At 37.9% G+C, this 25,921-nt stretch overlaps 1 protein-coding gene across 4 annotated transcripts in view; it reads right to left on the bottom strand.

Moving 5' to 3' along the window:
- Nucleotides 1-25,921, bottom strand: part of ADAMDEC1 (ADAM-like, decysin 1) — a 125,337-nt gene that overhangs the window by 29,470 nt on the left and 69,946 nt on the right. The window contains exons 19-22 of one of the 4 annotated variants that reach the window (XM_005210280.5): nt 20,599-20,707; nt 19,599-19,677; nt 17,950-18,012; nt 13,722-16,090 (exon numbers count right to left, since the gene is read on the bottom strand). In XM_005210280.5, coding sequence (XP_005210337.2) covers nt 16,070-16,090; nt 17,950-18,012; nt 19,599-19,677; nt 20,599-20,707 — 272 coding nt within the window. In that variant the 3' untranslated portion in view covers nt 13,722-16,069. Of the gene's footprint in view, nt 1-13,721; nt 16,091-17,949; nt 18,013-19,598; nt 19,678-20,598; nt 20,708-25,921 lie in introns of those variants that run through there. The other 3 variants (XM_010808060.4, XM_010808061.4, XM_005210279.5) reach the window with 3 other exon arrangements.

Below are 25,921 nucleotides of genomic sequence, written 5' to 3'. Positions count from 1 at the left end.
TGATATTACCCAGACTTTAGTTCAGTTCAGTTCAGTCTCTCAGTCATGTGTGACTCTTTGCGACCCCATGGACTGCAGCACACCAGGCCTCCATGTCCACTGCCAACTCTCGGGGTTTACTCAAACTCATGTCCATTGAGTCAGTGAGGCCATCCAACCATCTCATTCTCTGTCATCCCCTTCTCCTCCTGCTTTCAATCTTTCCCAGCATCAGGGGCTTTTCAAATGAGTCAGTTCTTGACATCAGGTGACCAAAGTATTGGAGTTTCAGCTTCAGCATCAGTCCTTCCAATGAATATTCAAGACTTATTTCCTTTAGGATGGACTGGTGAGATCTCCTTGCTGTCCAAGGAAATCTCAAGAGTCTTCTCCAATACCATAGTTCAAAAGCATCAATTCTTTGGTGTTTAGCTTCCTTTATGGGTCCAACTCTCACATCCATACATGACTACTGGAAAAACCATAGCTGTGACTAGATGGACCTTTGTTGGTAAAGTAATGTCTCTGCTTTTTAATACATTGTCTAGGTTGATCATAACTTTTCTTCCAAGGAGCAAGTGTCTTTTAGTTTCATGGCTACAGTCACCATCTGCAGTGATTTTGGAGCCCAAGAAAATAAAGTCTGTCACTGTTTCCACTGTTTCCCCATCTATTTGCCATGATCATGAATCAAGGCAAATTGGAAGTGGTCAAACAGGAGATGGCAAGAGTGAACATCGACATTTGAGGAATCAGCTAACTAAAATGGACTGGAATGGGTGAATTTAACTCATATGACCATTATATCTACTACTGTGGGCAAGAATCCCTTCAAAGAAATGGAGTAGCCATCATAGTCAACAAAAGAGCCCAAAATGCAGTACTTGGATGCAATCTCAAAAACAACAGAATGATCTCAGTTTGTTTTCATAGCAAACCATTCAATATCACAGTAATCCAAGTCTGTGTCCTGACCAGTGATGCTGAAGAAGTTGAATGGTTCTATGAAGAACTACAAGACCTTCTAGAATTAACACCCCAAAAAGATGTCTTTTTCATTGTAGGGGGCTGGAATGCAAAAGTAGGGAGTCAAGAAATTCCGGGAGTAACAGGTAAATTAGACCTTGGAGTATGGAATGAAACAGGACAAAGGCTAACAATGTTTTCCCAAGAGAATGCACTGGTCATAGCAAACACCCTCTTCCAACAACACAAGAGAAGACTCTACACATGGACATCACCAGATGGTCAATACCAAAATCAGATTGATTATATTTTTTGCAGCCAAAGATGGAGACGCTCTATACAGTCATCAAAAACAAGACTGGGAGCTGACTGTGGCTCAAATCATGAACTCCTTATTGCCAAATTCAGACTTAAATTGAAGAAAGTAGGGAAAACCACTAGACCATTCAGGTATGACCTAAATCAAATCCCTTAAGATTATACAGAGGAAGTGACAGATAGATTCAAGGGATTAGATCTAATAGACAGAGTGCCAATGAACTACGGATGGAGGTTTGTGACATTGTACAGGAAACAGGGATCAAGACCATCCCCAAGAAAAAGAAATGCAAAAAGGCAAAATGGTTGTCTGAGGAGGCCTTACAAATAGCTGTGAATAGAAAAGAAGTGAAAGGCAAAGGAGAAAAGTAAAGATATACCCATTTGAATCCAAAGTTCCAAAGAATAGCAAGGAGAGATAGGAAAGCCTTCCTCAGTGATCAATGCAAAGAAACAGAGAGAAACAACAGAATGGGAAAGTCTAGAGATCTCTTCAAGAAAATTAGAGATACCAAGGGAACATTTCATGCAGAGATGGGCACAATAAATGACAGAAATGGTATGGACCTAATAGAAGCAGAAGATATTAAGAAGAGGTGGCAAGAATACACAGAAGAACCGTACAAAAAAGATCTTCATGACCCAGATTATCACGATGGTGTGATCACCAACCTAGAGCTACACATTGTGGAATGCATGCGAAGTCACGTGGGCCTTAGGAAGCATCACTATGAACAAAGATAGTGGAGGTGATGGAATTCCAATTGAGATATTTTAAGTCGTAAAAGATGATGCTGTGAAAGTACTATCTAGACTTACACTGTCTAAAAAATAGTCACTAGCCACATGTGGCTGTTAAGGTTAACATTAATTAAACTAAATATAATTGAAACATTCAGTTCCACTGTCATAGAAGTCATAATTCAAGTACTCAATAACTATGTTGCTGGTGACTCCCATGTTGCAGGGTGATGATATAGAAGATGTCCATCAAAATGGAAAGTTTTCTTGGATAGAATTACCTAGATTTTCAAATCATGGAAATTATGAATACACTTTGGGGGGGCTATAATGATTTTGTTTTAGGATACATACATTTTGTCAAGGTATTTGATCATCTCTGTTTCATATATCTCTTGTGGTATACACTGGATTTTCTTTCTTCTTATTTATTAATTTATATAAAAGGCTTTCAAGTGGGTCTTTATGTCATTAATTTTTATAACCTTTAATGCTTGAGAATATTTTTGAATCAAACTCTGATAATTGAATAAAGAGTTTAGTTGGGCATAAAATCATAGTTCTAAGTTCTTTTCCTTCAATATTTTAAAATTGCTATTGTATTTTCTTCTTGCATCTACTACAGCTGTTGGAAAATGTGGTTTCAGTATAATCTTGGTTGTTTTCAATGTGATATACTATTTCTTTTGGAATCATTGGATTTTTTTTTCTTTGTTTTAAAGTTCCTAAATTTTCTATAACTACCTAGGGGCACAATTTTTTTTTTTTTTTAATGTTTTGCTCCTCTTCTCCTTTTGACTCTCCATGGTTTTTCTCACACCATGCTCTTTTCTCTTTCTTAAGTCTGGAAAATTCATTTACATTATTCAAGTTATTTCCTTATCTCTACTTTTTTGAATTTTCTGTCTTTGGGGCATTTCTATTATTTGGATTTTAACATTTCTACTATCATTAATCTTTGGAAATGTTTGCTTCCTTAATGTGTTATTTTGGAGTCAGCTACCTCATTTTGACATGACATTGTTACTTATTCTATTAAGCAATACATGTAGAGATGGACAGCCTCAGATATTACCAGCTAGAAAAGCTAGAAAGTGGGAAGTTGATGAGTTTCCCACAGGTTGAAAAACCTCAAAGATCAAGAAACAAGTCAGTTACTCAACACTCACAGACAGTTTTCAGATCTTCACCGTTTGCACCTAGAGAAATAGTATTAGGAAGAAAAAGCCCTTAGTTGTTAACTTCCTCTGTCAGTTTAGAGCTGGTGGGGTGAGAAAGCAACTTTCAGGGATTAGTCTTATTGCCTCTGAATTCTTACTTCTCAGGGTTTCTCTTTTGCCATAATTTTATCCCTGAGTCTGCCAGGACTTATCCCAGTTGTGGTAGCTATAGTAGACAACACTGCGTAGTCAAAGCAAAGCTGGCAAACAGCCAAAGGAGCACAATACATCCTGTTCCTCTCTTATTTACCCTCTCACAGACTTGCCCAAGCTGCTTCCTGATCCAAGCCAAAACCACACACAGAAATCTAAAAACAAGCCCACAGTCACTCCCACATTATCCAGGGAAGTCTTCCAGTTGTCTTAAGTTCTTCTTGGACCAAAGAAATAGTCAGCTGGGCTACATCAGCTCTTTGCTCCAAATCCCTGGATGATTTATAAATATAAGCAAGAAACACATGTTTTCTTTCCTCACTAAATTTGCTTAGAATTAGATCATTCTGTTGAATGAGTCCCTCAAAACCCCTTTCTAGTTATGAAACCGATTTGTATCAGTGTTGCTTCTTTTTTCCTATTTGCTTCTCTATTTAGTGTTTCAAGAAAAAAGCAGAAGCCTAAACCAAAAAGCTCTTGTATCTTTAGTTGTGAGACCCACACATTGCTAATGGAGGTATTGTTTGAGGTCACTAGAGCCATAGCGTGTGGAAGATTTACCATCTCAAGAGAAATTAGAAGACTTAAATATAAGTTTGCTTATGGCATTATCTTCAGTTACAACAAAATAAAAGGTGCCTATGAGTCAGTTCTTTGCATCAGGTGGCCAAAGTATCGGAGCTTCAGTTTCAGCATAAGTCCTTCCAATGAATATTCAGGACTGATTTCCTTTAGGATTGACTGGTTGGATCTCCCTGCAGTCCAAGGGACTCTTAAGAGTCTTCTCCAAAAAAAAAAAAAAGGGTCTTCTCCAACACCACAGTTCAAAAGCATCAATTCTTCAGCACTCAGCTTTCTTTATGGTCCAACTCACACATCCATACATGATCACTGGAAAAGACCTTGATGCTGGGAAAGATTGAAGGCAGAAGGAGAAGGGGATGACAGAGGATGAGATGATTAGATAGCATCACCAACTTGATGGATATGAGTTTTAGCAAGCTCTGGGTGTTGGTGATGGACAGGGAAGCCTGGTGTGCTGCAGTCCATGGGGTCGCAACAATTCAGACATGACTGAGTGACTGAAATGAACTGAAGATATCACTACACACCTATTAGAATGGCCAAAATCCAGAGCACTGACAGCATCAAATGCTGGGGAGGATGTAAAGCAACAGGAGCTCTTGTTATATGCTAGTGGGAAAGCAAGATGTTTCAGCCACTTTGGAAGACAGTTTAGCATAACCATACAGTCCAGCAATCTCACTCCTTGGTATTTAGCCAAATGAATGAAAACTTAAGTTTTGTGCAAATACCTAAATATGGACAATTACAGCAGCTTTCTCATAACTGCCATAAATTGGAAGTAACTAAGATATCCTTCAGTAGTTGAATGGATAAATAAATAGCAGTATATTTAGAAATGGAATTTTATTCAGCAGTGAAAATAAATGAACTACCGAGAATGAAAAGACATGGAAGAAGCAAATGCATATGGCCACGTGACAGAAGCCAATACAAGAAAAGTTACATACCTTTTGATTTCAACTGTATGGCAATGGTTTCCAGGGGCTAGGGGTGTGGGAGGAAAGAATCTGCAGAAAAAAGAGGCAAGTACCTTATAAATGCTTCCCAGGTGGCTCAGTGGTCAAGAATCTGCCTGCCAATGCAGGAGATGTAGGTTTGATCCCTGGGTCAGTTTGATCCCTGGATCAGGAAGATCCCCTGAAGAAGGAAATGGCAACCCAGCAACTCACTCCAGTATTCTTGCCTGGAAAATCCCATGGATAGAGGAGCCTTGGGGGCTACAGTCCATGGGGTTCCAAAAGAGTCAGACATGACTCAGAGTTTAAACAATAACAACCATACAATACTTTGTCTAGTACTCTAATGGTGGATATATGGCATCACTGTGTGTTTGTCCAATCCCTAGAACACATAACACTAAAGATGGACCCTATGTCAAGGCTGTATATTGTCACCCTACTTATTTAACTTATGTGCAGAATACATCATGAGAAATGTTGGGCTGGAAGAAGCACAAGCTGGAATCAAGATTGCCAGGAGAAATATCAATAACCTCAGATATGCAGATGACACCACCCTTATGGCAGAAAGTGAAGAGGAACTAAGAAGCCTCTTGATGAAAGTGAAAGAAGAGAGTGAAAAAGTTGACTTAAAGCTCAACATCCAAAAAACGATGATCATGGCATCTGGTCCCATCACTTCATGGCAAATAGATGGGGAAATAGTGCAAACAGTGTCAAACTTTATTTTGGGGGGCTCCAAAATCATGGCAGATGGTGATTGCAGCCATGAAATTAAAAGATGCTTACTCCTTGGAAGGAAAGTTATGACCAACCTAGATAGCATATTCAAAAGCAGAGACATTACTTTGCCAACAAAGGTCCGTCTAGTCAAGGCTATGGTTTTTCCTGTGGTCATGTATGGATGTGAGAGTTGGACTGTGAAGAAGGCTGAGTGCCAAAGAATTGATGCTTTTGAACTGTGGTGTTGGAGAAGACTCTTGAGAGTCCCTTGGACTGCAAGGAGATCCAACCAGTCCATTCTGAAGGAGATCAGCCCTGGGTGTTCTTTGGAAGGACTGATTCTAAAGCTGAAACTCCAGTACTTTGGCCACCTCATGCAAAGAGTTGACTCACTGGAAAAGACTCTGATTCTGGGAGGGATTGGGGGCAGGAGGAGAAGGGGACGACAGAGGAAAAGGTGGCTGGATGGCATCACTGACTCGATGGACGCTGAGTTTTAGTGAACTCCGGGAGCTGGTGATGGACAGGGAGGCCTGGCATGCTGCAATTCATGTCGCAAAGAGTCGGACACGACTGAGTGACTGAACTGAACTGAACTGAATGTAAATTAAGGATTTTGAATTGTAATGATATGTCAACGTAGTTTCACCTACTATGACAAATGTCCAACTCCAATGGGGAATGTTGATAATAGGGGAGGTTGTGCATGTGAGGGGTAGGAAGTATATGGCAAATCTCTGTACCTTCCACTCAATTTTACTGTGAATCTAAAACTTCTCTAGAAAATAAAATCTTTGTCTCTTCTCTACAGTCATGGGAATGAACCAAAATAAAATGAGTGAACCGTGTGTTTGCTGCAGCTAATCAGATTATCCCAATTGCTTTGGTTTCTGCTATAGTTGCATATAGGTTTCCCTGGCTGTTCAGTGGTAAAGAATCCACCTGCAATGCAGGAGTTAGATTCCTGGGTCAGGAAGATTCCCTGGAGGAAGGCATGGCAATCCACTGCAGTATTCTTGTCTGGAGAATCCCATGAACAGAGACGTCTGGTGGGCTGCAGTTCATAGGTTCACAAAGACAGAAGTAACTGAGCACACATGCATAGTTGCATATATTTTGTTACTTATACTTGATATCCTTATAAAAATTTGTTATTCAGCAACCAGCAAGATAAATATAAGCATCTCAAATATAAATATTGTTTGTTCTTGATTCTTTACAAGTTGTTTCTGTTAATTTTTATAGTCTATGCTCATGTTCAGTTGCATCAGTCATGTCCGACTCTTTGTGGCCCTATGGACTGCAGCCCGCCAGGCTCTTCTGTCCATGGGCTTCTCCAGGCAAGAATACTGAAGTAGGTTGTCGTGCCCTTCTCCAGGAGATCTTCTCTACCCAGGGGTCCAAACTGCATCTCCTGCATTGCAGGTGGATTCTTGACTGCTGAGCTGCCAGGGAAGCATTTGTATGGCACTAGCCTATTTATTCTGCAGATTCATTCCTCCCACACCCCTAGCCAAGCAGGAAGAACTATGTTCCTTCTGAATCATTGATTTTTATTATTTGGTTGGCTGGTTTGTTTTCCCAGTAGTCATGTATGGATGTGAGATTTGGACCATAAAGAAGGCTAAGCACTGAAGAATTGATGCTTTTGAACTGTGGTGTTGGAGAAGACTCTTGAGAGTCCCTTGGACTGCAAGGAGATCCAACCAGTCCATCCTGAAAGAAATCAATCCCAAAAATTCATTGGAAGAACTGATGCTGAAGCTGAAGTGCCAATACTTTCACCACCTGATGAGAAGGGCTGATTCATTAGAAAAGACCCCGATACTGGGAAAGATTAAAGGCAGGAAGAGAGGGGGACAACAGAGGACAAGATGGCTGTGGCATCACCGACCTGATGGACATGAGTTTGAGCTAGCTCTGGAAGTTGGTGATGAACAGGGAAGCCTGGCGTGCTGCAGTCCATGCAGTCGCAAAGGACTGAGTGACTGAACTGAACTTAGCTGGCTGGCTTTGTCCTGTTTATGTAATTTTATTATCCTTGTTGATAGTACATTAATTTTACTTTATGGATGCTATAAATCTCCTATCAATCTTGTTTACTTCTCTTGTTTCTTTGATTTGTTTTGTTTTATTTTCCAATAGTTTAGAAGAGAACTTGGAGCACATACTTATCAGCCATGTAGGGCTGTATGTTTTATATTTCACTGGTCTCATCTTACCCATGGCTTTATGGTTTCTGGAACGTTCTTGCTTTTTTTTCCCTAGGTAAGATTTTTATTTTTTTAACTTTTTATTTTGTATTGAGATATAGCCAAGTAACAAACAATGTTGTGATAGTTTCAGGTAAACAGCGGAAGTACTCAGCCATATATACTCATGTATCCAGTCTCCCCCAAAATCCCCTCCCACCCTGGCTGCCACTTAACATTGAACAGAGTTCCCTGTGCTATAAAGTAGGTCCTTTTTGGTTACCCATTCTAAATATAGCAGTGTGTACATGTCCATCCCCAAATCCCTAACTGTACCTTCCCTCCATCCTTTCCCTGGGCAACCATTGAAACATCTTGTTTTGCTTTCTAATTTTCCTGTTTCTTTTATGCTTCTTGAAACCTGCTCAATTTGTGTGTGCAATGCATATAAATATACAAAAAGACTCAAAAATAAGTAAATAAAATGCTTTATTTCAGTCTAACCTTGATAAACCTGCTGAACCATGACTTTATACATGCTATCGTTGAATCTCATTATCTTCCTAGAATGTCCCTTTCTTTTTATTTCCTTTGTAGGCCTGACAAACCTACTATTTTAAGGTTTAAATAGTACCTTCCTGAGAAACTTCTCATTCCCTTCTTTGACAAATATTTCCCATGAGCTCCCTTATGCTGTTATTTTAGCAATGATTATATTTCCATATTTATTTATGTCATTTTTTAGAATGAAGCTGTGAGCCTTGGAACAGCATGGAAAGAGGTTAATATTTCTGTCTTCAAGGTCAACATAATATAAATAAACTGGCATTTTTATAAATGTTTTAGTTAAAGAACAAGAAACACAGGTAAGTGTAAGTTGCATAATGCATAAATCTAGAATCTGGACAGAAGAATTCTTTTAAGGACTCGTTGAGTATATAACATTTCAAGACTCTTTGCTAATCATTAGTGGCCAGAATGGAGAGAAAAAATAATAGTGGACAGCCAAGAGACATAAGATTTGACTTCAACATCAGACAGATTGTCACTAGTAATATTGTAGAAAAGAAATGATAGCTGGAGATAAAATGGAGTTTCCATACTTAGTACTTTAACATTAAATGTGCTTTCCTGTGCAAGATAGCTTTGCTGTAGACAGTTTGTGTGCGGCTAAGTCACTTCAGTCGTGTCCGACTGTGTGCGACCCCACAGATGGCAGCCCACCAGGCTCCCCCGTCCCTGGGATTCTCCAGGCAAGAACACTGGAGTGGGTTGCCATTTCCTTCTCCAATGCATGAAAGTGAAAAGGGAAAGTGAAGTCGCTCAGTCGTGCCCTACTCGTCGCGACCCCATGGACTGCAGCCCACCAGGCTCCTCCATCCATGGGGTTTTCCAGGCAAGAGTACTGGAGTGGGTTGCCATTGCCTTCTCTGAGACAGTTTGTGTAGAAGGAACTAAACTCTTAAGAGTCAGAAGAGTTGGGTTTGAGTCCCTATTTCAACACTTCCTAGCTGAGTAATCTAGAGAAAAATATTCTCATTTTATCTTTGTTTTCTCATCTGTAAAATGCATGTTTGCATGCTTAGTTGCTTAGTCGTGTCTGATTCTTTGTGACCCCCATGGACTATAGTCCACCAGGCTCTTCCATCCATGGGCTTCTCCAGGCAAGAATACTTGGAATGGGTTGCCATTTCCTTCTCCAGGGATTATTCCTGATCCAGGGATTGAACCCAGGTCTCCTGCATTATAAGCAGATTCTTTACCATCTGAGCTACCAGGGAAGCTCCAATGAAGACAATGTTAGAAGAATTAAATGAAGACATCTGTGCACACATATATATACAGACTTGTATAAATCATATTGCATCCTATAATTATAAATTTTTACACTACCCTATGGTATTCTAACCTTTTTAAAAAATCACCAAATTTACAATCAGTTTTAATTTTGCTTTTTTATAAAAGTTTTATACATTCAGTGCTTGTTGATTTCCCCCAACTATCATTTCAGGGTAGTTTCACATGGCAGCCCCAAATCTTGGACAGTGTTGAGTTTAACCCAGAAGTTTTGGCTGAGATTTAGACGTAATGGAAGAAGAGGAATATGAATGAGGATATGAAGCAAATTCTAAAAGCACTTCATAGGCAGAATAAGCACAAAGAAAAATAGAGTCTCATTGATGAAATATCTACAAATAATAAGTAACTCAGCCCTATTTCCTGCTCAAAGACATGTGAAACAGTAGGCTGTACAGAGAGGGCCACACCTTTGACAAAGCCAAGAATGCAATTATCTTATGGGTAAATCCTAGACATATGGACATTATCTGCCCTTCTACACAATGGACATTTCTCTTCTTTTCTCATTTTCTTTTTATGTTTTCATAGAAAAGCACATGTCTTAGAAAATCCTATTTAGATACTGGCAATTTATGAATTGTTCATTGCATTTCATAGGTGTGGAAATTTAAAGATGCCCACAGAGTTCAAGTGATTTACTAAGTCTAAAATTTAGTTAATGGTAAAACCAGGGGAACTGTCTCTGCTTTTATCCCTATGTGTTGTATATTTTATCCCTATGTGTTGTATATTTTATCCCTATGTGTGGTATATTTTCCCCACATAGCGATTTTGTTGTTGTTGTTGTTCAGTCACTAAGTTGCATCTGACTTTTTGTGACCCCATGGACTGCAGCATGCCAGGCTTCCCTGTCCTTCACCATCTCCTGGAGTTTGCTCAAACTCATGTTCATTGAGCTGGTGATGCCATCCAACCATCTCATCCTCTATCCTCCTGCCTTCAATCTTTCCCAGCATCAGGGTCTTTTCCAATGAGTCAGTTCTTTGCATCAGGTGGCCAAAGTATTGGAGTTTCAGCATCAGTCCTTCCATGAATATTCAGGGTTGATTTTCTTTAGGATTAACTGAGTTTGATCTCCTGGCTGTCCAAGGGACTCTCAAGAGTCTATGCCAGCACCACAATTCAAAAGCATAAATTCATTTTTTAGTTTTCCTTATTCTTTTCTGTACATTTCCATTCAATTTTCTCTTGATTTTCTCCAGTTCCCATTCTGACACTTCAGCTTACCACTAGATCTGCTCAGTCTGCTATTGGAAAATAGGACCAAAGGAATGTCTGCCTAGAACTGACTCCTGTGGACTCCATTACAGTTATAGTTACAACAAGCCCCCAGAGACACACAAATCACAGTGAGCTACTTCACAGAAGTTGAAGAGTTTACAAAGCCAGACTGGTGACAGTGCTTTGACTTAGAAGGGAAAATGTTATGAGCTGAGTCGTAACACTTGGCCTGTGACTCAGGGTCCTTGTCTATGAAAGTGTTAGTTAGTCATGTCCGACTCTTTGCAACCCCATGGGCTGTAGCCCTCCTACCAGACTCCTCTGTTCATAGAATTCTCCAGGCAATAATACTGGAGTGGGTGGCCATTCCCTTCTCCGGGGATCTTCTCAACCCAGGGATCGAATCCAGGTTTCCTATATTGCAGGCAGATTCTTTAACATCTGAGCCACCAGGGAAGCCCCTTCTCTATGAGAAATGCAACAAATTTTTTGCAGTCAAGGGGCTGAGATCCCATTCCTTAGAAGTTACTAAGATGACCAGATGGAGACCATTATCTATAGTCAGATTATCATCATCCTCTTTTTTATTTAGACAAACTTATGGGCTTTCTTTAGTTCCTTATTAGGGTTATACAATAAGGATTTCAACACTAAGTTTACATGGATGCTTGGTAAGGCTGAGAAAACAACCTGAGTTGTGGTTCTTACTAAGAAAAGAATAGCAAGAACTTTGCTTTAAAACAAGGTTCTAAAACACTAAGACTAAAGTGAGTAAAATTATCACTTAAAAGGACACTCACCAAGAAGCAAAGTGTAAAAAGCATGACTGGGTTAGGAAATGAGAAAGTCTGAACACAATGATAGTGTGCATGAGGATGTGGACACCCAGAGATTGTCTCTAGCGGTTTTACACAGAAAATATATTAAAATGATATTAGGGGACTTCCTTGGCAGTCCAGTGGTTAAGACTTCACTTTTCCAGTCAGGCAGCTAAAATCCCACATGCTTTATGGCCAAAAAACCAAAACATAAAACAGAAGCAATGTTGTAACAAATTCAATAAAGACCTTAAAAATACTTTATAAAAAATGGTATTAGGCTACTCAGACTTTAAAAGGAATGATATTCTGAAATATTCTACAACATGAATGAACTTTGAAAACATTGTGCTAAGTGAAATAAATAAGTTACATGAAAGAAAAAAAAATACTGTATAATCCCCCCTATGACGGTACCTAGAATCAGCACATTTATATGGACAGAAGGTAGAAGAAAGCTTATCAGGGCCTGGGGGAAGTAATAATGGGAAGTTCTTTAATGGATAGGAACTTGTGTTTGAGGTAATGAATGAGTTCTGAAAATAGATAGTGGTGATGGGTACACAGCATTGTGAATGTACTTAATGCCACTGAATTGTGAAGTTGAAACTGGTTAAAAAGGTAAAATTTATATATATATATTTTTTCAAGAGAACAACTAGGTTTTAAAAAACAGGCAAAGGAACCAAATAAACATTTATCCAAAGAAGACAGACAAGTGACTAACAGGTATATAAAAAGGTGTTCAACTTCACTGATCATCAAGGAAATGCAAATCAAAATCACAATGAAATATCACCTCATACCTGTTAGGATGGCTAGTATTGAAAAGGCCAGAGACAACGTGAGTTGGCGAGGGTGTGAAGAAAAGGGAAACTTTGTGCACTGTTAGTGGGAGTGTAAATTGGGACACCACTATGGAAAACAGTACAAAGATTTCTCAGAAAAGTTAAAAATGGAACTACCATATGTTTCAGCACTTCCATCTCTGGGTATTTATATAAAAGAAGCGAAATCAGGATCTCAAAGAGTTATCTGCAATCCCTTGTTCATTGCAGCATGCTTCATAATACCCAAAATGTGAAACAATGTAAATGCCCATCAATAAATGAATGAATGTTTAAAAATATGGTATATACATACAATGGAATATTACTTAATCTTTAAAAAGGAAGGAAATCCTGTCATAGGCAACAGCATGGGTGAACCTGGAGGACATTATGCTAAATAAAATAAATGAATCACAGAAGGACAAATATTCCATGATTCCATTTATATGGGGTATATAAAATAGGCAAGCTCATGGAAGCAAAGCATAAAATTGTGGTTGCCAGAGACTAGGGGTGGGTGGGAAATGGGGAATTGCTAATCAATAGGTATAAAATTTCCATTTTGAAAGATGAATAAGAATAGAGAGCTGCTATATAATATTGTACTTATATTAATAGATAATATTTTATGGCACATTTAAATATCTGTCAAGAGGACAGATGTTATGTCAAATGTTCTTACCACATTACATCTTTTAAAATTTATTTTAAAAAAAGAGTATGGACTTCTACACTAGGTGTGATAGAAAAAAGAGTTAAACTGTTTTTTCAGATTTTTTTTCATATGAACTATTTTTTAAACTCTTTATTGAATTTGTTGCAATATTACTTCTGTTTTATGTTTTCGCTTTGTAGCCATGGGGAATGTGGAATTTTAGCTCCCAGATCAGGGATTGAACCTGCACCTCCTGCATTGCAAGGTGAAATCTTAAGCACTGGACAGCCAGGGAAGTCCCAAGAGTTAAATTTTAACAAGGAGATACTGTCATAGTAAATTGCATACTATAATTTTCTCCTGCCTAGGAATTTAGTGGAAATTAAATCCAGGGCTAATTGCTAAGCAATGTCTAAAGTTGTCATTGGCAAAGCAAGTTCTTTTTCTGAAAGCAATATGTGGCAGTGATGATGAAGAGGAAAGCATGTATCCTAATAATAGAAGCAGTTACTTTATTAATCAGGATGGCTTCCGTGGCAAGTAAGAGCAAATCTAACTTGACAAATTTTATTGGTCATAAACAGAAGTCCCAAGAAAGTACACAATGACTCAAGCAGTTATTAATCTGCCAATTTATGACAGCATTAAAAGACCAGGTTGTATTCTTTTCATCTTTCTGCTCCATCTTATTCAGTCTATCATATCCAAAAAGAACCAGGATACCTTTCTTAGAAATTCCCTAACATATCTCTAGACTTGTCCCATCAGCAAAAATGGTGCTGTGTTTTTTGTTTTTTGGTTTTTTTTTTAATATTCCTCGGTCCAAAGCCTACTTCAATGCAGTTACCTCAAAAAGAAGGATAAGAAGACAATAACAAAAAAAGAGTAAATGACTAAATGGAATTAGACCACTAAGAAAAACACATTTTTTGTTTTAGGAAACTCTGCATGTAAAACTCCTTAATAAATGCTTTTCAAGGGTGATGTCAGCATCATGACAATGTGAGATGTTCCCTTTGTCTCTTTCCTTCAATCTACAAACAGTAAAACATCCATAATTCAAAGGTGTCTTTGTCCAACACGCATGGGCAGCAGAGCATTCCACATAGCTGTCCTAAAAGGTGGGGGGACTAGAAGACAGAGGAGGCGAGACCAGGGAAAGAGCAGATGCAGTGTCTGCCATCCTGGATCCCTCCAGCTGAGCCCACAGCTCCTGAGAACCAGGTACCATCAGGGGAGGCAGTCCATACAATGCTGGCCTCCTGGCTGCAGGAGATGTTTGTGGCCAAGGGAACCAGATAGCAGTGGGACATGCAATCTCAGCCCTCCAACTGTGGATGCACCTGTAACTCTACCCCCTCCATCTGCAGTAATGGTACCCACACCTCCAAATCAATCAACCACTGGTAAGGAAATGAGATTATTGTGATGGATGTAGTGTGACAGAAATTTATTCAGGAGATGGAGTTAGGATTACTATTAATTTTTAAAAAATTTTATATTGGAATATAGTTGATTTACAATGCTGTGTTAATTTTACGTATACAGTATAAATGATTTAATTATACACACTCATGAATCTACAGAAGATGAGATGATTGGATAGCATCAATGACTCAATTGACATGAGTTTGAGCAAGCTCTGGAAGATGGTAAAAGACAGGGAAACCTGGCGTGCTACAGTCCATTATGTCGCAAAGAGTTGGACATGACTGAGTGACTGAACAACAACATATATCTATTCCTTTTCAGATCCTTTTCCCATAGAGGTTATTACAGAGATATTTTTTAATATGAAAAACTGAAAACAAAATTGAGTTCTGAAAGGGAAGAAAGTTTTAGTAGAGAATCTACCAACTCTGTTCCATCACTAGTCAACTAAGCCGATGGTTACTGTTGGCAATGTGATTGCAGTGTTGACAAACCATTTGATTACTTTTAAAATGCTGGTATCTGGATGTTTATGCAAGATTTCCCAATTTTTAAATATTGGCAATACATTCAAAACATTTGAAAATACTTTTTTGGCCAAAATCACTCAGGCCAAACAAAATAAATCTGCAGTCCAAAAACACCCTGCAAGTCACCAATTTACAACCTCTGGTTTATGTTAGTAATTTCTGGTTTATGTTAGTAATTTATTTAACTAAAACTTTTCTATTTAGTAATGTTCACTTTATGCTTGCAAGTAACTGGCATTATACAACTGAATTATACAAATTTCTATAAAAATTAGTTAATAAAGCTTAATCAATTGTAGTGAACTTCCAATTACACAGCTAATAAGGACTGCAGAAGATAATGTAGGAAAAAGATATTATATAAACCAGAGGTTTATATATTTTTTTTTCGTAACTAAGGTGACAGTTTCATGGTTCAAACAGTTAAGATGTTGCTAGTTATATAATGACGAATGTGCAATTTTCTCCCAATTTCTTGTGATTTCTTATTTTTTATCTTCGTTAGACAGTGAATTAATTCCTAGCAAGTGAGAAAATAAATGTGCACAAGTCCTTTAACAAATATTAGCCAGCATCATGGTAAAAAACGGGGTGTGAGAAAGATTAGGAAATTCACCTAATTAGAAAATCAGCTTCATAGCTCATTCTTTAGAATCATCGTCTTTCCCATAAGTATGGAGAACAGAGAATTTTAATTCGTTCAAAGATTATCAAGAATATGTCTCTCTTGAAATTTTGTGTCATTAGAGTGGAATCAAGAAATAGTAGCCTTGCTGGATATTGATGGCAAATAATAGTAAGGAAGTTAGTACATTTCTCTTCCATCCAGATTGTCTGGTCTTCCAAGTTGATCATTTACCCGGCAACACTTGTTCAGGTGTTACTTCAGATTTTTGGATTGGAGTCCTAAGGAAAGACAAAACTCTTAAATAATGAATTTTTCCTAAAAATGTAGATATTCTATAATCTTTAACTATTAAGAAGTTAAAATGAATTCTTTGTAGTCACGCATCCTTTTCTATAGATTCCGTGATACTTCACAATGAAGGAGTGGAAACACAGGAGGGTAGAGAAAGAAAAAGAGAAAAACATCACACTGGGATCCAACTATCCATATGGGTACTTATCGGAAAGAAGGTGGGGATCAGAAGAACAGTGATATCATGCTGAGTGTTTTTCTGTGGGAAATTTTCTCCATCTCACTATCCCTGGGTAATATTTCTGAGAAAACAAAGAATACTGGGGTCATCACTTTCTAGTAAAGACCCTTACATCTTCTTTCTCTTGGTTATTGTCCAAACTAGAGGGCAAACAGATACTAAAGCCTATTGCACAGTTATAGAGATACTGTCCTCAGTGAACATCTTCTTGGAAGACATGGTTAGAATTTGTGTCCTTGATTCTAGGAGTGCTACAAGATTGTAACAGTTTGACTATGTATCAGTAATCTTAGATTTAGACACTGGATTATCCTTGAAAACAGTAGAAGAAAGTCCTTTTATGTTTCTATGCTGTAACAGAAACAAAAATAATGGTTGGCATTAAAAATATTATTCAATTCTTGTCTTTACTGTACTTATTTCCTTATTTCAGTCATTCCTTACTTCCTTGTCACTTACTTTTTTAAAAGATTTTTTTTGATGTGGACCATTTTTAGAGACTACTGAATTTGTTACAATATTGCTTCTGTTTTTTTTTTTTTTTTTTTTAATGTTTTGGTTCTTTGGTCATGAAGCATGTGGGATCCTAGGACCCCAATCAGGGACTGAACCTATATCCCCACATTGGAAGATGAAGTCCCAACCACTGGACCACTAGGGAAGTCTCGGCCACTTAATTTCTACCTGACTCTCAGGGTCCAGTACAGATTCCCCACTTAGTCATTTTCCTCTTACTGTACCATTTGTACCCTGTTCCTTATCCCTTCACCATACTTTTCTCTATAGTATCATCTACTTTGGCACCCATCACATATGAGGCGTTCCATGGGCTTCCCTAGTGGCAGTAAAGAATCCACCTGCAATGTGGGAGGCCTGGGTTCAGTCTCTGAGTCAGGAAGATACCCTGGAGGAGGGCATGGTAACCCAGCTCAGTATTCTTGCCTGGAGAATCCCCATGGACAGAGGGTCACAAAGAGTCAGACATGACTGAGCAACTAAACACACACAGCACAGGTGCTGCATATGTATATGACTTGCTTTCCCAGCAAAAATGTAAAAATCATTGAAAAAATGACCTTAAATTTTAGTTCTTTCTCATTTACTCACAATAGAGTACCAAGTAGGAGGCAAGATTCTCGGGATCCAGTTGAGTGAATGACTCTACCTCTTCATGGGTTTTGGCTTTTATTCTGGATTTCCCTCTATGGACTCTTTTTCATACACTTCCTCCTCTAGAAAACTGTGAGTAGTAGAGGCCTTATTCTATCTAGAATAAGGAAGTAAAATCTAATTTATAACACAGTTTAATGTCCTCCAAACTATGCATCTAGAGACTATTCTTTGAAGGAGACAATTCATCTTCTACAGCAGAACCATATATCCCTTTTTAACAATTATATAACAGAACTATTTTTAACAATCAAAAATAATAGCCATACTAATTTATAGATAGTGAGGAGGCCTTGCTTTCTCCAATATTCCTTTGGGCTACAATCTTTCAAGTTAGTGTAGAGTATCCTAAAATGGAACCCAGAGTTTGGAAGACATCATTCACATTGGGCACAGAGTTCTTTCAAACATTGCCAGTGACCATCTGATACTTACAAGAAAAGAGGATGATACAGATGTAGAAATAAGTGGTGGAGGAAAACTTGGATTTGTAGGTAGCTAGCAAGAAGGTAAAAAAAAAAATAATTAAAAAATGGGGCCTTGAAAATAGGTGTGCTTAAAAGAAAGGCTTATGTGGCTCAGCTGGTAAAGAATCCACCTGCAATGTGGGAAACCCTGGTTTGATCCCTGGGTTGGAAAGGTCCCCGGGGGAAGGGGTACCCACTCCAGTGTTCTGGCCTGGAGAATTCCATAGACTGTATAGTCCATGGGGTAGCAAAGAGTTGGACACAACTGACTTTCACTAAATCCTTTTCAGATATAGAAAACTAGGAATAATCTAAACCTGAGTATTTACATACGGGCTTCCCGAGTCTTCTCAGGTGGTGCTAGGGTAAAGAACCTGCCTGCCAACGAAGGAGATGCAAGAGATGCAGGTTCAGTCCCTCAGTTGGGAAGATCCCCTGGAAGAGGGCATGGCAACCCCTTCCAGTATTCTTGCCTGGAGAATCCCATGGAGAGAGGAGCCCAACAGACTATGGTCCATGAAGTCACAAAGAGTCAGACATGACAAAAGTGACTCAGCATGCATGCACGTATGTTTACTGCTTCCATTTAGGTGTGTACATACAGTTCAGAAATAAACTCAATGCCAACAGACGTAGAAAGCTATGTTCATCATATGTCCATAAAATAGTTATATTAAACTTTGAAAATTGTAAAGCACTATAGAATTTAAAGAATCTTTCATTTGATAAAAATAAATAAATTTAAAAAAATGAAATAATAAGTTTCCTAATTTCAGCTTCCAAATAAGCACCTTTCTGATAATGTGAGCTCAGAACTAAGATGGCACCGAGAAACTGGAGGGACAATCATAGTGACCCAATCTCTGCACTCTGCTGGGTACAAAGCTATCAGAGATGGTTATGTTTCCATCAAAAACATTATTATCAATGTCATTATCATTAATCAATTGCTATCTAAATTTCTAAACTTGCAGGACACAACTAGGGCATTAAAGATTATACATATTGCATGTATTGTCATAAAGCCTACATGTTGTTGCTGTTATAGTCGCTAAGTCATGTTCAACTCTTTGAACTGTTGCCTGCCAGGGTCTTCTGTCCATGGGATTCTCCAGGCAAGAATACTGGAGTGGGTTGCCATGCCCTCTTGCAGGGGATCTTCCTGACCCAGGGATCAAAACCTTGTCTGGTGTCTCCTGCATTGGCAGGCAGATTCTTTACCACTAGAACCACCTGGGAAGCCCATAAGTATGCATATTATTTTCATTATCAGGATATTGCAAAAGGAATAAGGAGTCAACCTAGAATCACACAGAGAGAGACAAAGGGAGGGAGAGGAAGCTGGCATCTACCTTTCTTTTTTTTCTTTATTCTTGTTGCCTTTTGTAAACCACAGCAAAGCAGCCTCTACATTTTAGAGAGTCTTTTGCATTTAACAAAAGGCAAAGGCGAACTTTCTGAATGTGTAGTTACAAAGCTTGCAGTCCTTGCTACATACTAGTACTAATACTAGTGAAATAGATTTGTAAAACATTGCTGAGTAGAAATGACAACTAAAGAGAGAGAGAGGATCATAAGCTGGGGTCCACAGAAAACACACTACAGACTATGGTTCACCTCTTGGGGTTGAACAGTCTTGGCCATCTGTGGTTTCCTCTTCTGATTGTGTAGGCCGGCATCAGTGGTAGACAGTGGCCTGTATGTAAAAGCATAGCATTCACAGTGACTTAGCAGTGTCTTCACCACAAGAGGGAGATTTGAGAGAAGTCTGTTCGTTTCCTTTGCCCTTATGTGTCCTTGGTAACTGATGGGCTTTTCATCTGCTCCCTAGGACATCCTCCAGGTTTCCCTTTTCTGTAATTCATAATCATCACCACTGATTTTCTTTTTGATTCTCTACCGAACCATGATATCTAATAATGATGGTCTTGAGTCCAACTTTTATCTAAATTATGTCTTTTAAATAAATAAAGATTTATTTTATTCATTCGATATTTATCAGAAGCCCATTCTAGTGAATAAGTCAGTCTTTTGAAAATGCTGGAAAGATACTGTAGTGTCAAGATTATGTTTGAAAGACTGACTGATGTAGATGCAAATCTAGATTTCATTACTTAGGTTGTAAGACTTTAAACATGCTTGCTTACCTCCCTGAGCTTCTCTTTCCACATCAGTAAAAATGTGAAGTCCCTAACCTTGCAGGATTGTTGTGAGGATAAATATATAATACCTTTTCATCTATAAAGTGGAAATACTAATATTTAAATCTTATTTCCTTGTGAAAATTAAATGTTCTTATGAAGATTAAGTGACATAATATATGCAAAAGGGCTAAGCAAGGTACTTGCCATAAAGCTGTCATCAATACATTTTAAAGACTATATTTGTATAATGATGTTAAAATCTTTAATAATGAGAGTTCTTCTTATGAATTATAAACAGTGATGAACAGAAGAAAAAAAGCAGGCCCCAATAAACAGAATACCAAGCATCTGCTCTAAGAAAAATGTATCTGTACTTATTTCTGAGTATTTGAAGCAAACTAAAATGAAATGAAATTTGATAATTTGGGTCCTTACATTTAGAGTGAATTAGCTGTCCCCAAAGCAGGGCCTACCTCTGGACTAACTTCTGCTTTTCTCTGGAGCTTCGGCATCGGATTACTATAGCAAGCATCACAAATATGACAGCCACAGGGAGCAGCACCCCAACCACAATGGAGAAGTCTGCAACAAAGAGAACAAGGGCCTCATGAAAATATGATCAGTTCACAAATACACATCACACTGGTCCTGATTTCTTTATCACAAACGTCATCGACCCTTTTTCCAAAGAACATGTGTTTCCTGGAAAATCTCTCATAACCAGTAAAATGAAAATGTATCTTGATAATGATTATCATAATGTTATTTACATAAAGGGGCTAAAGAGGATATCTATGCAGAACATTTTACATGAGATTGGTAAAGCATCAAAATAACTGAGAATTCTTAGAAGGAATAAATTGAAAACAAAAGGCTGGAAAATCAGAAAGTATATGAAGTAAGGGGGATGGCAGAAGAGGAAAGAAACATTTTTAAAAATTCAACCGTGGAATAAAGCAAGTAAAAATAACCTGAAGTTTTGAAATCCTATTCTTCTCAGGAGCAAATAAGAAGCTGAGACATAAAAAAGAGAACAGATGGATAATTGATAACTGATAGATGGGACATAAGTGAAAGTTCTATTGACGTTTGCTTTATATACGAATTATATTTGGGGGGTTATTAGATGTTTTCTATTTTATCTACAGTCTAGTTAATGAATGCAACTTTAATCTTTTGTTATCTCATGTATTAATTTCTCATGATAATCTGAAACCACAAAGACTCAGGGGTACAAGTTTGAAGAGCAATGCTAGCGGCTACTGACGGCTCTCTCATTACAGAGATCACTAAATCAATAATAAGAATACTTTTTTTTTGCATAAATGCAAGACAAGCTCACAAACATGAACACACATGCATGCAGAAAGGTAGAGACCTCAGAAGTAGAATTCTAGGCAAGATAATAATTGTTCAAATACTGAATACTCTCTACCCTCCATAAAAATTTCTATTCAAAAAAACAAAGGAAATACAATTATAAGGTATTTGTGTTAGAAATAGTATAGATATGTTCAGAACTTTTTAAATGAACTCAGCAGTACTTCACAGACACCCATAATTTGAAAGGTCGTGGTCTAGGGATAAAGCTGGGCCATCACGGATGGAGAGTGTTATAACAGGAAGCAGCTTTATAGTTGAAGATGGCAGTGTCTGAACAGAAAACACAGCCTTTTCTATTTCTGGAAACGTAGGTCTAGGAAATTTGAACCAGCTCTCTTACTAAAAACAGCAAATTGAACTAAAAAAAAAAAAAAAGCTTCCTAAAAACACAGAAGTGCTAAAGAATGGGGGGAAATTACTCTGGAATGAGAGAAAATTAGTTTAGTGTGAGAGAGCAGGAACTCATAAAGACAGAAAGGAAAATGATTCTGGATGAAAGCCCAGAAATGCACAAAAGAATGAAGAGTAAATAAACCAAGACCAAACCTTAATGTAAACTGTAGACTTTGGGTGATAATCATGCCTCCATGTAGGTTCAGTAACTGTAACAAACATTGCACTCTGGTGGGGGATGTTAGCGGTGGGGATGACTGTGCACATGTGGGGCAGGATATATGGGAAACCTTTGGACTTTCTACTCAGTTTTCCTGTGGAGTTAAAAGCTGCTCTAAAAAGTAAAGTCTACATTAAAAGTAATAAAGTGGAAATTTTTATGATGGCCACTAAAGGAATACAAAATAAATGCATAATCTCCAAATTAATAAAAAGAAAACTGGAGTGATTAAAATCCTTATGATGCCCATAAGATGAGAAAGAAGAGAAAAAGGAAGAGACCGATAGGAAGAATACACTCAAGTATATCAGTAATTATATTTAATTTAAATGGACCAGGTTTTTTAAAAAGTATTATCAATCTAAAAATTTTAAATATATTTGTATTTTTAAAATGAGAGGCAGATGTAAAACATGAGGTTTAAGAAAGGATGAAAATAAAAGTAAGAAAAAAGTTAAACCAAAACAATATAGACCAAAATAAATATGGTACAGCTATATTTTTCTCCATGATCTGTAGACTTTAAAAGGCAAGAAAACTAGAGATACACACAAGCATTTCATAATGACAAGAGTATTAATTCACTGGGAAGACATACAATTCTAAGTCTTTTTTGTAGCAGATATCAAGGTCTCAAAATACATATGCATTAATAGACCCAGAATTTTCTTAGGCTGCAAAATCACTGCAGATGGTGACTGTAGCCATGAAATTAAAAGATGCTTTCTCTTTGGAAGAAAAGCTATGACAAACCTAGACAGCATACTAAAAAGCAGAGACATTATTTTACTGACAAAGGTCTGTCTAGTCAAAGCTATGATTGTTTCAGTAGTCATGTATGAATGTGAGAGTTGGACCATAAAGAAAGTGGAGTGTTGAAGAATTGATGCTTTTGAACTGTGGTGCTAGAGAAGACTCTTGAGAGTCCCTTGGACTGCAAGGAGATCCAACCAGTCAATCCTAAAGCAAATGAGTCCTGAATATTCATTGGAAGGACTGATGCTGAAGCTGAAGCTCCAATACTTTGGCTACCTGATGCAAAGAGCTGACTCATTGGAAAAGATTCTGAGGCTGGGAAAGATTGTGGGCAGGAGGAGAAGGAGATGACAGAGGGTGAGATGGTTGGATGGCATCACCAAACTCGTTGGACACGAGTTTGAGCAAGCTCTGGGAGTTGGTGAAAAACAGAGAAGCCTTCAGTCCATTGGGTCGCAAAAATCGAACACAACTGAGTACCTGGACTGAAGTGAACTGAACTGAACTGAACTGAATAGAACCAGAAGTGATAGCCGAGTTCACAATTATAGTGGGGATTTTAACACTTGTGGCTCTGTAATCGGTACAACAAACAAACAAGATATCAGTAATGATTAATATATTACACACAACTAACAAACATGGATTAAAAAACATGGAAAACACTGCACATAACTGCATAATACATATTTTTTTTGTGCACAGACAGAACACCTACAATATGGGCATATGCTGAGTCATAGAAAGTGTCAATAAATTTCAACACATTCTCAACACTGTAGATTTTCTGATCCCTATGGAATTATGCTGCATATAACATTAACAATAGCTAGATAATCTGTATATGCATATACATTAAGAAATATAAAACTAAACATTTAAAGGGCCAAAGAAAGCAAATGGAAAATTGAAAATAATTTGAATCAAATGATAATGAAAATATCAGTTACCATATGGGCTACAAACTGAAAAGTAATGAGGCAAAGATTTCTTTCAAGAATTTTAAGATGAAATAAACTTAAGGAAAGGGAATTGTATAAAGCAGAATTTGAAATAGCAAAAAAAAAGTATGAAAAAGAAAAACAAACCATAAAGAATAATTAAAGTTTTAAAATTTTGTTATGGTAATACAAAAAAAAACGATAAAAAAAAACATGCTACAAATCCTATAGATATTGAAAAGATAAGTAAGTATTATGAGGAATTTTAAACCAAAACACTGAAATTGAAGTGAATGAGGAAAATGTCTAGTAAAATATACTAAAACTTGTATAAGAAGATATAAAAAACCTGAAGATTCTTATAACTACTAAAGACATTGGATCTTTAATTAAAATATTGTTCAGAACTCTAGGCCCACTTGGCTTACTGACAAGTTCTAACCAGATGTTTAAGGAGAGTCTTCCATTCTTATACAAATTTTTCCAGGGAATTTAAATAAATGAGAACACTCCATTTTATTTAATATGACTAGCATAATCCTGTACTCAGATTTACAAAGACACTATGAGAAAATCATAGGCATAACCCATGAACATAAAGTAATAGCAAACATCACCCATCAGTACCTATTCAGTTCAGTTCAGTTCAGTCACTCACTCATGTTGAATTCTTTGCAACCCCATGAATCACAGCACGCCAGGCCTCCCTGTCCATCACCATCTCCCAGAGTTCACTGAGACTCATATCCATTGAGTCGGTGATGCCATCCAGCCATCTTATCCTCTGTTGTCCCCTTCTCCTCCTGCCACCAATCCCTCCCAGCATCAGAGTCTTTTCCAGTGAGTCAACTCTTTGCATGAGGTGGCCAAAGTACTGGAGTTTCAGCTTTAGCATCAGTCCTTCCAAAGAACACTCAGGACTGATCTCCTTTAGAATGGACTGGTTGGATCTCCTTGCAGTCCAAGGGACTCTCAAGAGTCTTCTCCAACACCACAGTTCAAAAGCATAAATTCTTCGGTGCTCAGCTTCCTTCACAGTCCAACTCTCACATCCATACATGACCACTGGAAAAACCATAGCCTTGACTAGACGGACCTTTGTTGGCAAAGTAATGTCTCTGCTTTTCAATACACTATCTAGGTTGGTCATAACTTTCCTTCCAAGGAGTAAGCATCTTTTAACTTCATGGCTGCAATCAACATCTGCAGTGATTTTGGAGCCTAAAAAATAAAGTCTGACACTGTTTCCACTATTTCCCCATCTATTTCCCATGAAGTGATGGGACCAGATGCCATGATCTTAGTTTTCTGAACGTTGAGCTTTAAGCCAACTTTTTCACTCTCCTCTTTCACTTTCATCAAGAGGCTCTTTAGTTTTTCTTCACTTTCTGCCATAAGGGTGGTGTCATCTGTATATCTGAGGTTATTGATATTTCTCCCAGCAATCTTGATTCCAGCTTGTGCTTCTTCCAGCCCAGTGTTTCTCATGATGTACTCTGCATATAAATTAAATAAACAGGGTGACAAAACACAGCCTTGATGCACTCCTTTTCCTATTTGGAACCAGTCTGTTGTTCCATGTCCAGTTCTAACTGTTGCTTCCTGACCTGTATACAGGTTTCTCAAGAGGCAGGTCAGGTGGTCTGGTATTCCCATCTCTTTCAGAATTTTCCACAGTTGATTGTGATCCACACAGTCAAAGGCTTTGGCATAGTCAATAAAGCAGAAATAGATGTTTTTCTGGAACTCTCTTGCTTTTTCCATGATCCAGTGGATGTTGGCAATTTGATCTCTGGTTCCTCTGCCTTTTCTGAAACCAGCTTGAACATCTAGAAGTTGACAGTTCACGTATCGCTGAAGCCTGGCTTGGAGAATTTTGAGCATTACTTTACTAGCGTGTGAGATGAATGCAATTGTGCAGCAGTTTGACCATTTTTTGGCATTGCCTTTCTTTGGGATTGGAATGAAAACTGACCTTTTCCAGTCCTGTGGCCACTGCTGAGTTTTCCAAATTTGCTGGCATAATCAGTGTAGCACTTTCACAGCATCATCTTTCAGGATTTGGAATCGCTCAACTGGAATTCCATCACCTCCACTAGCTTT

The sequence above is a fragment of the Bos taurus genome, chromosome 8 (assembly GCF_002263795.3).
Source record: "Bos taurus isolate L1 Dominette 01449 registration number 42190680 breed Hereford chromosome 8, ARS-UCD2.0, whole genome shotgun sequence".
NCBI lineage: Eukaryota > Metazoa > Chordata > Mammalia > Artiodactyla > Bovidae > Bos > Bos taurus.
The sequence above is the reverse complement of the archived record's forward strand: the minus strand, read 5'-3'. Positions and strand labels throughout refer to the sequence as shown.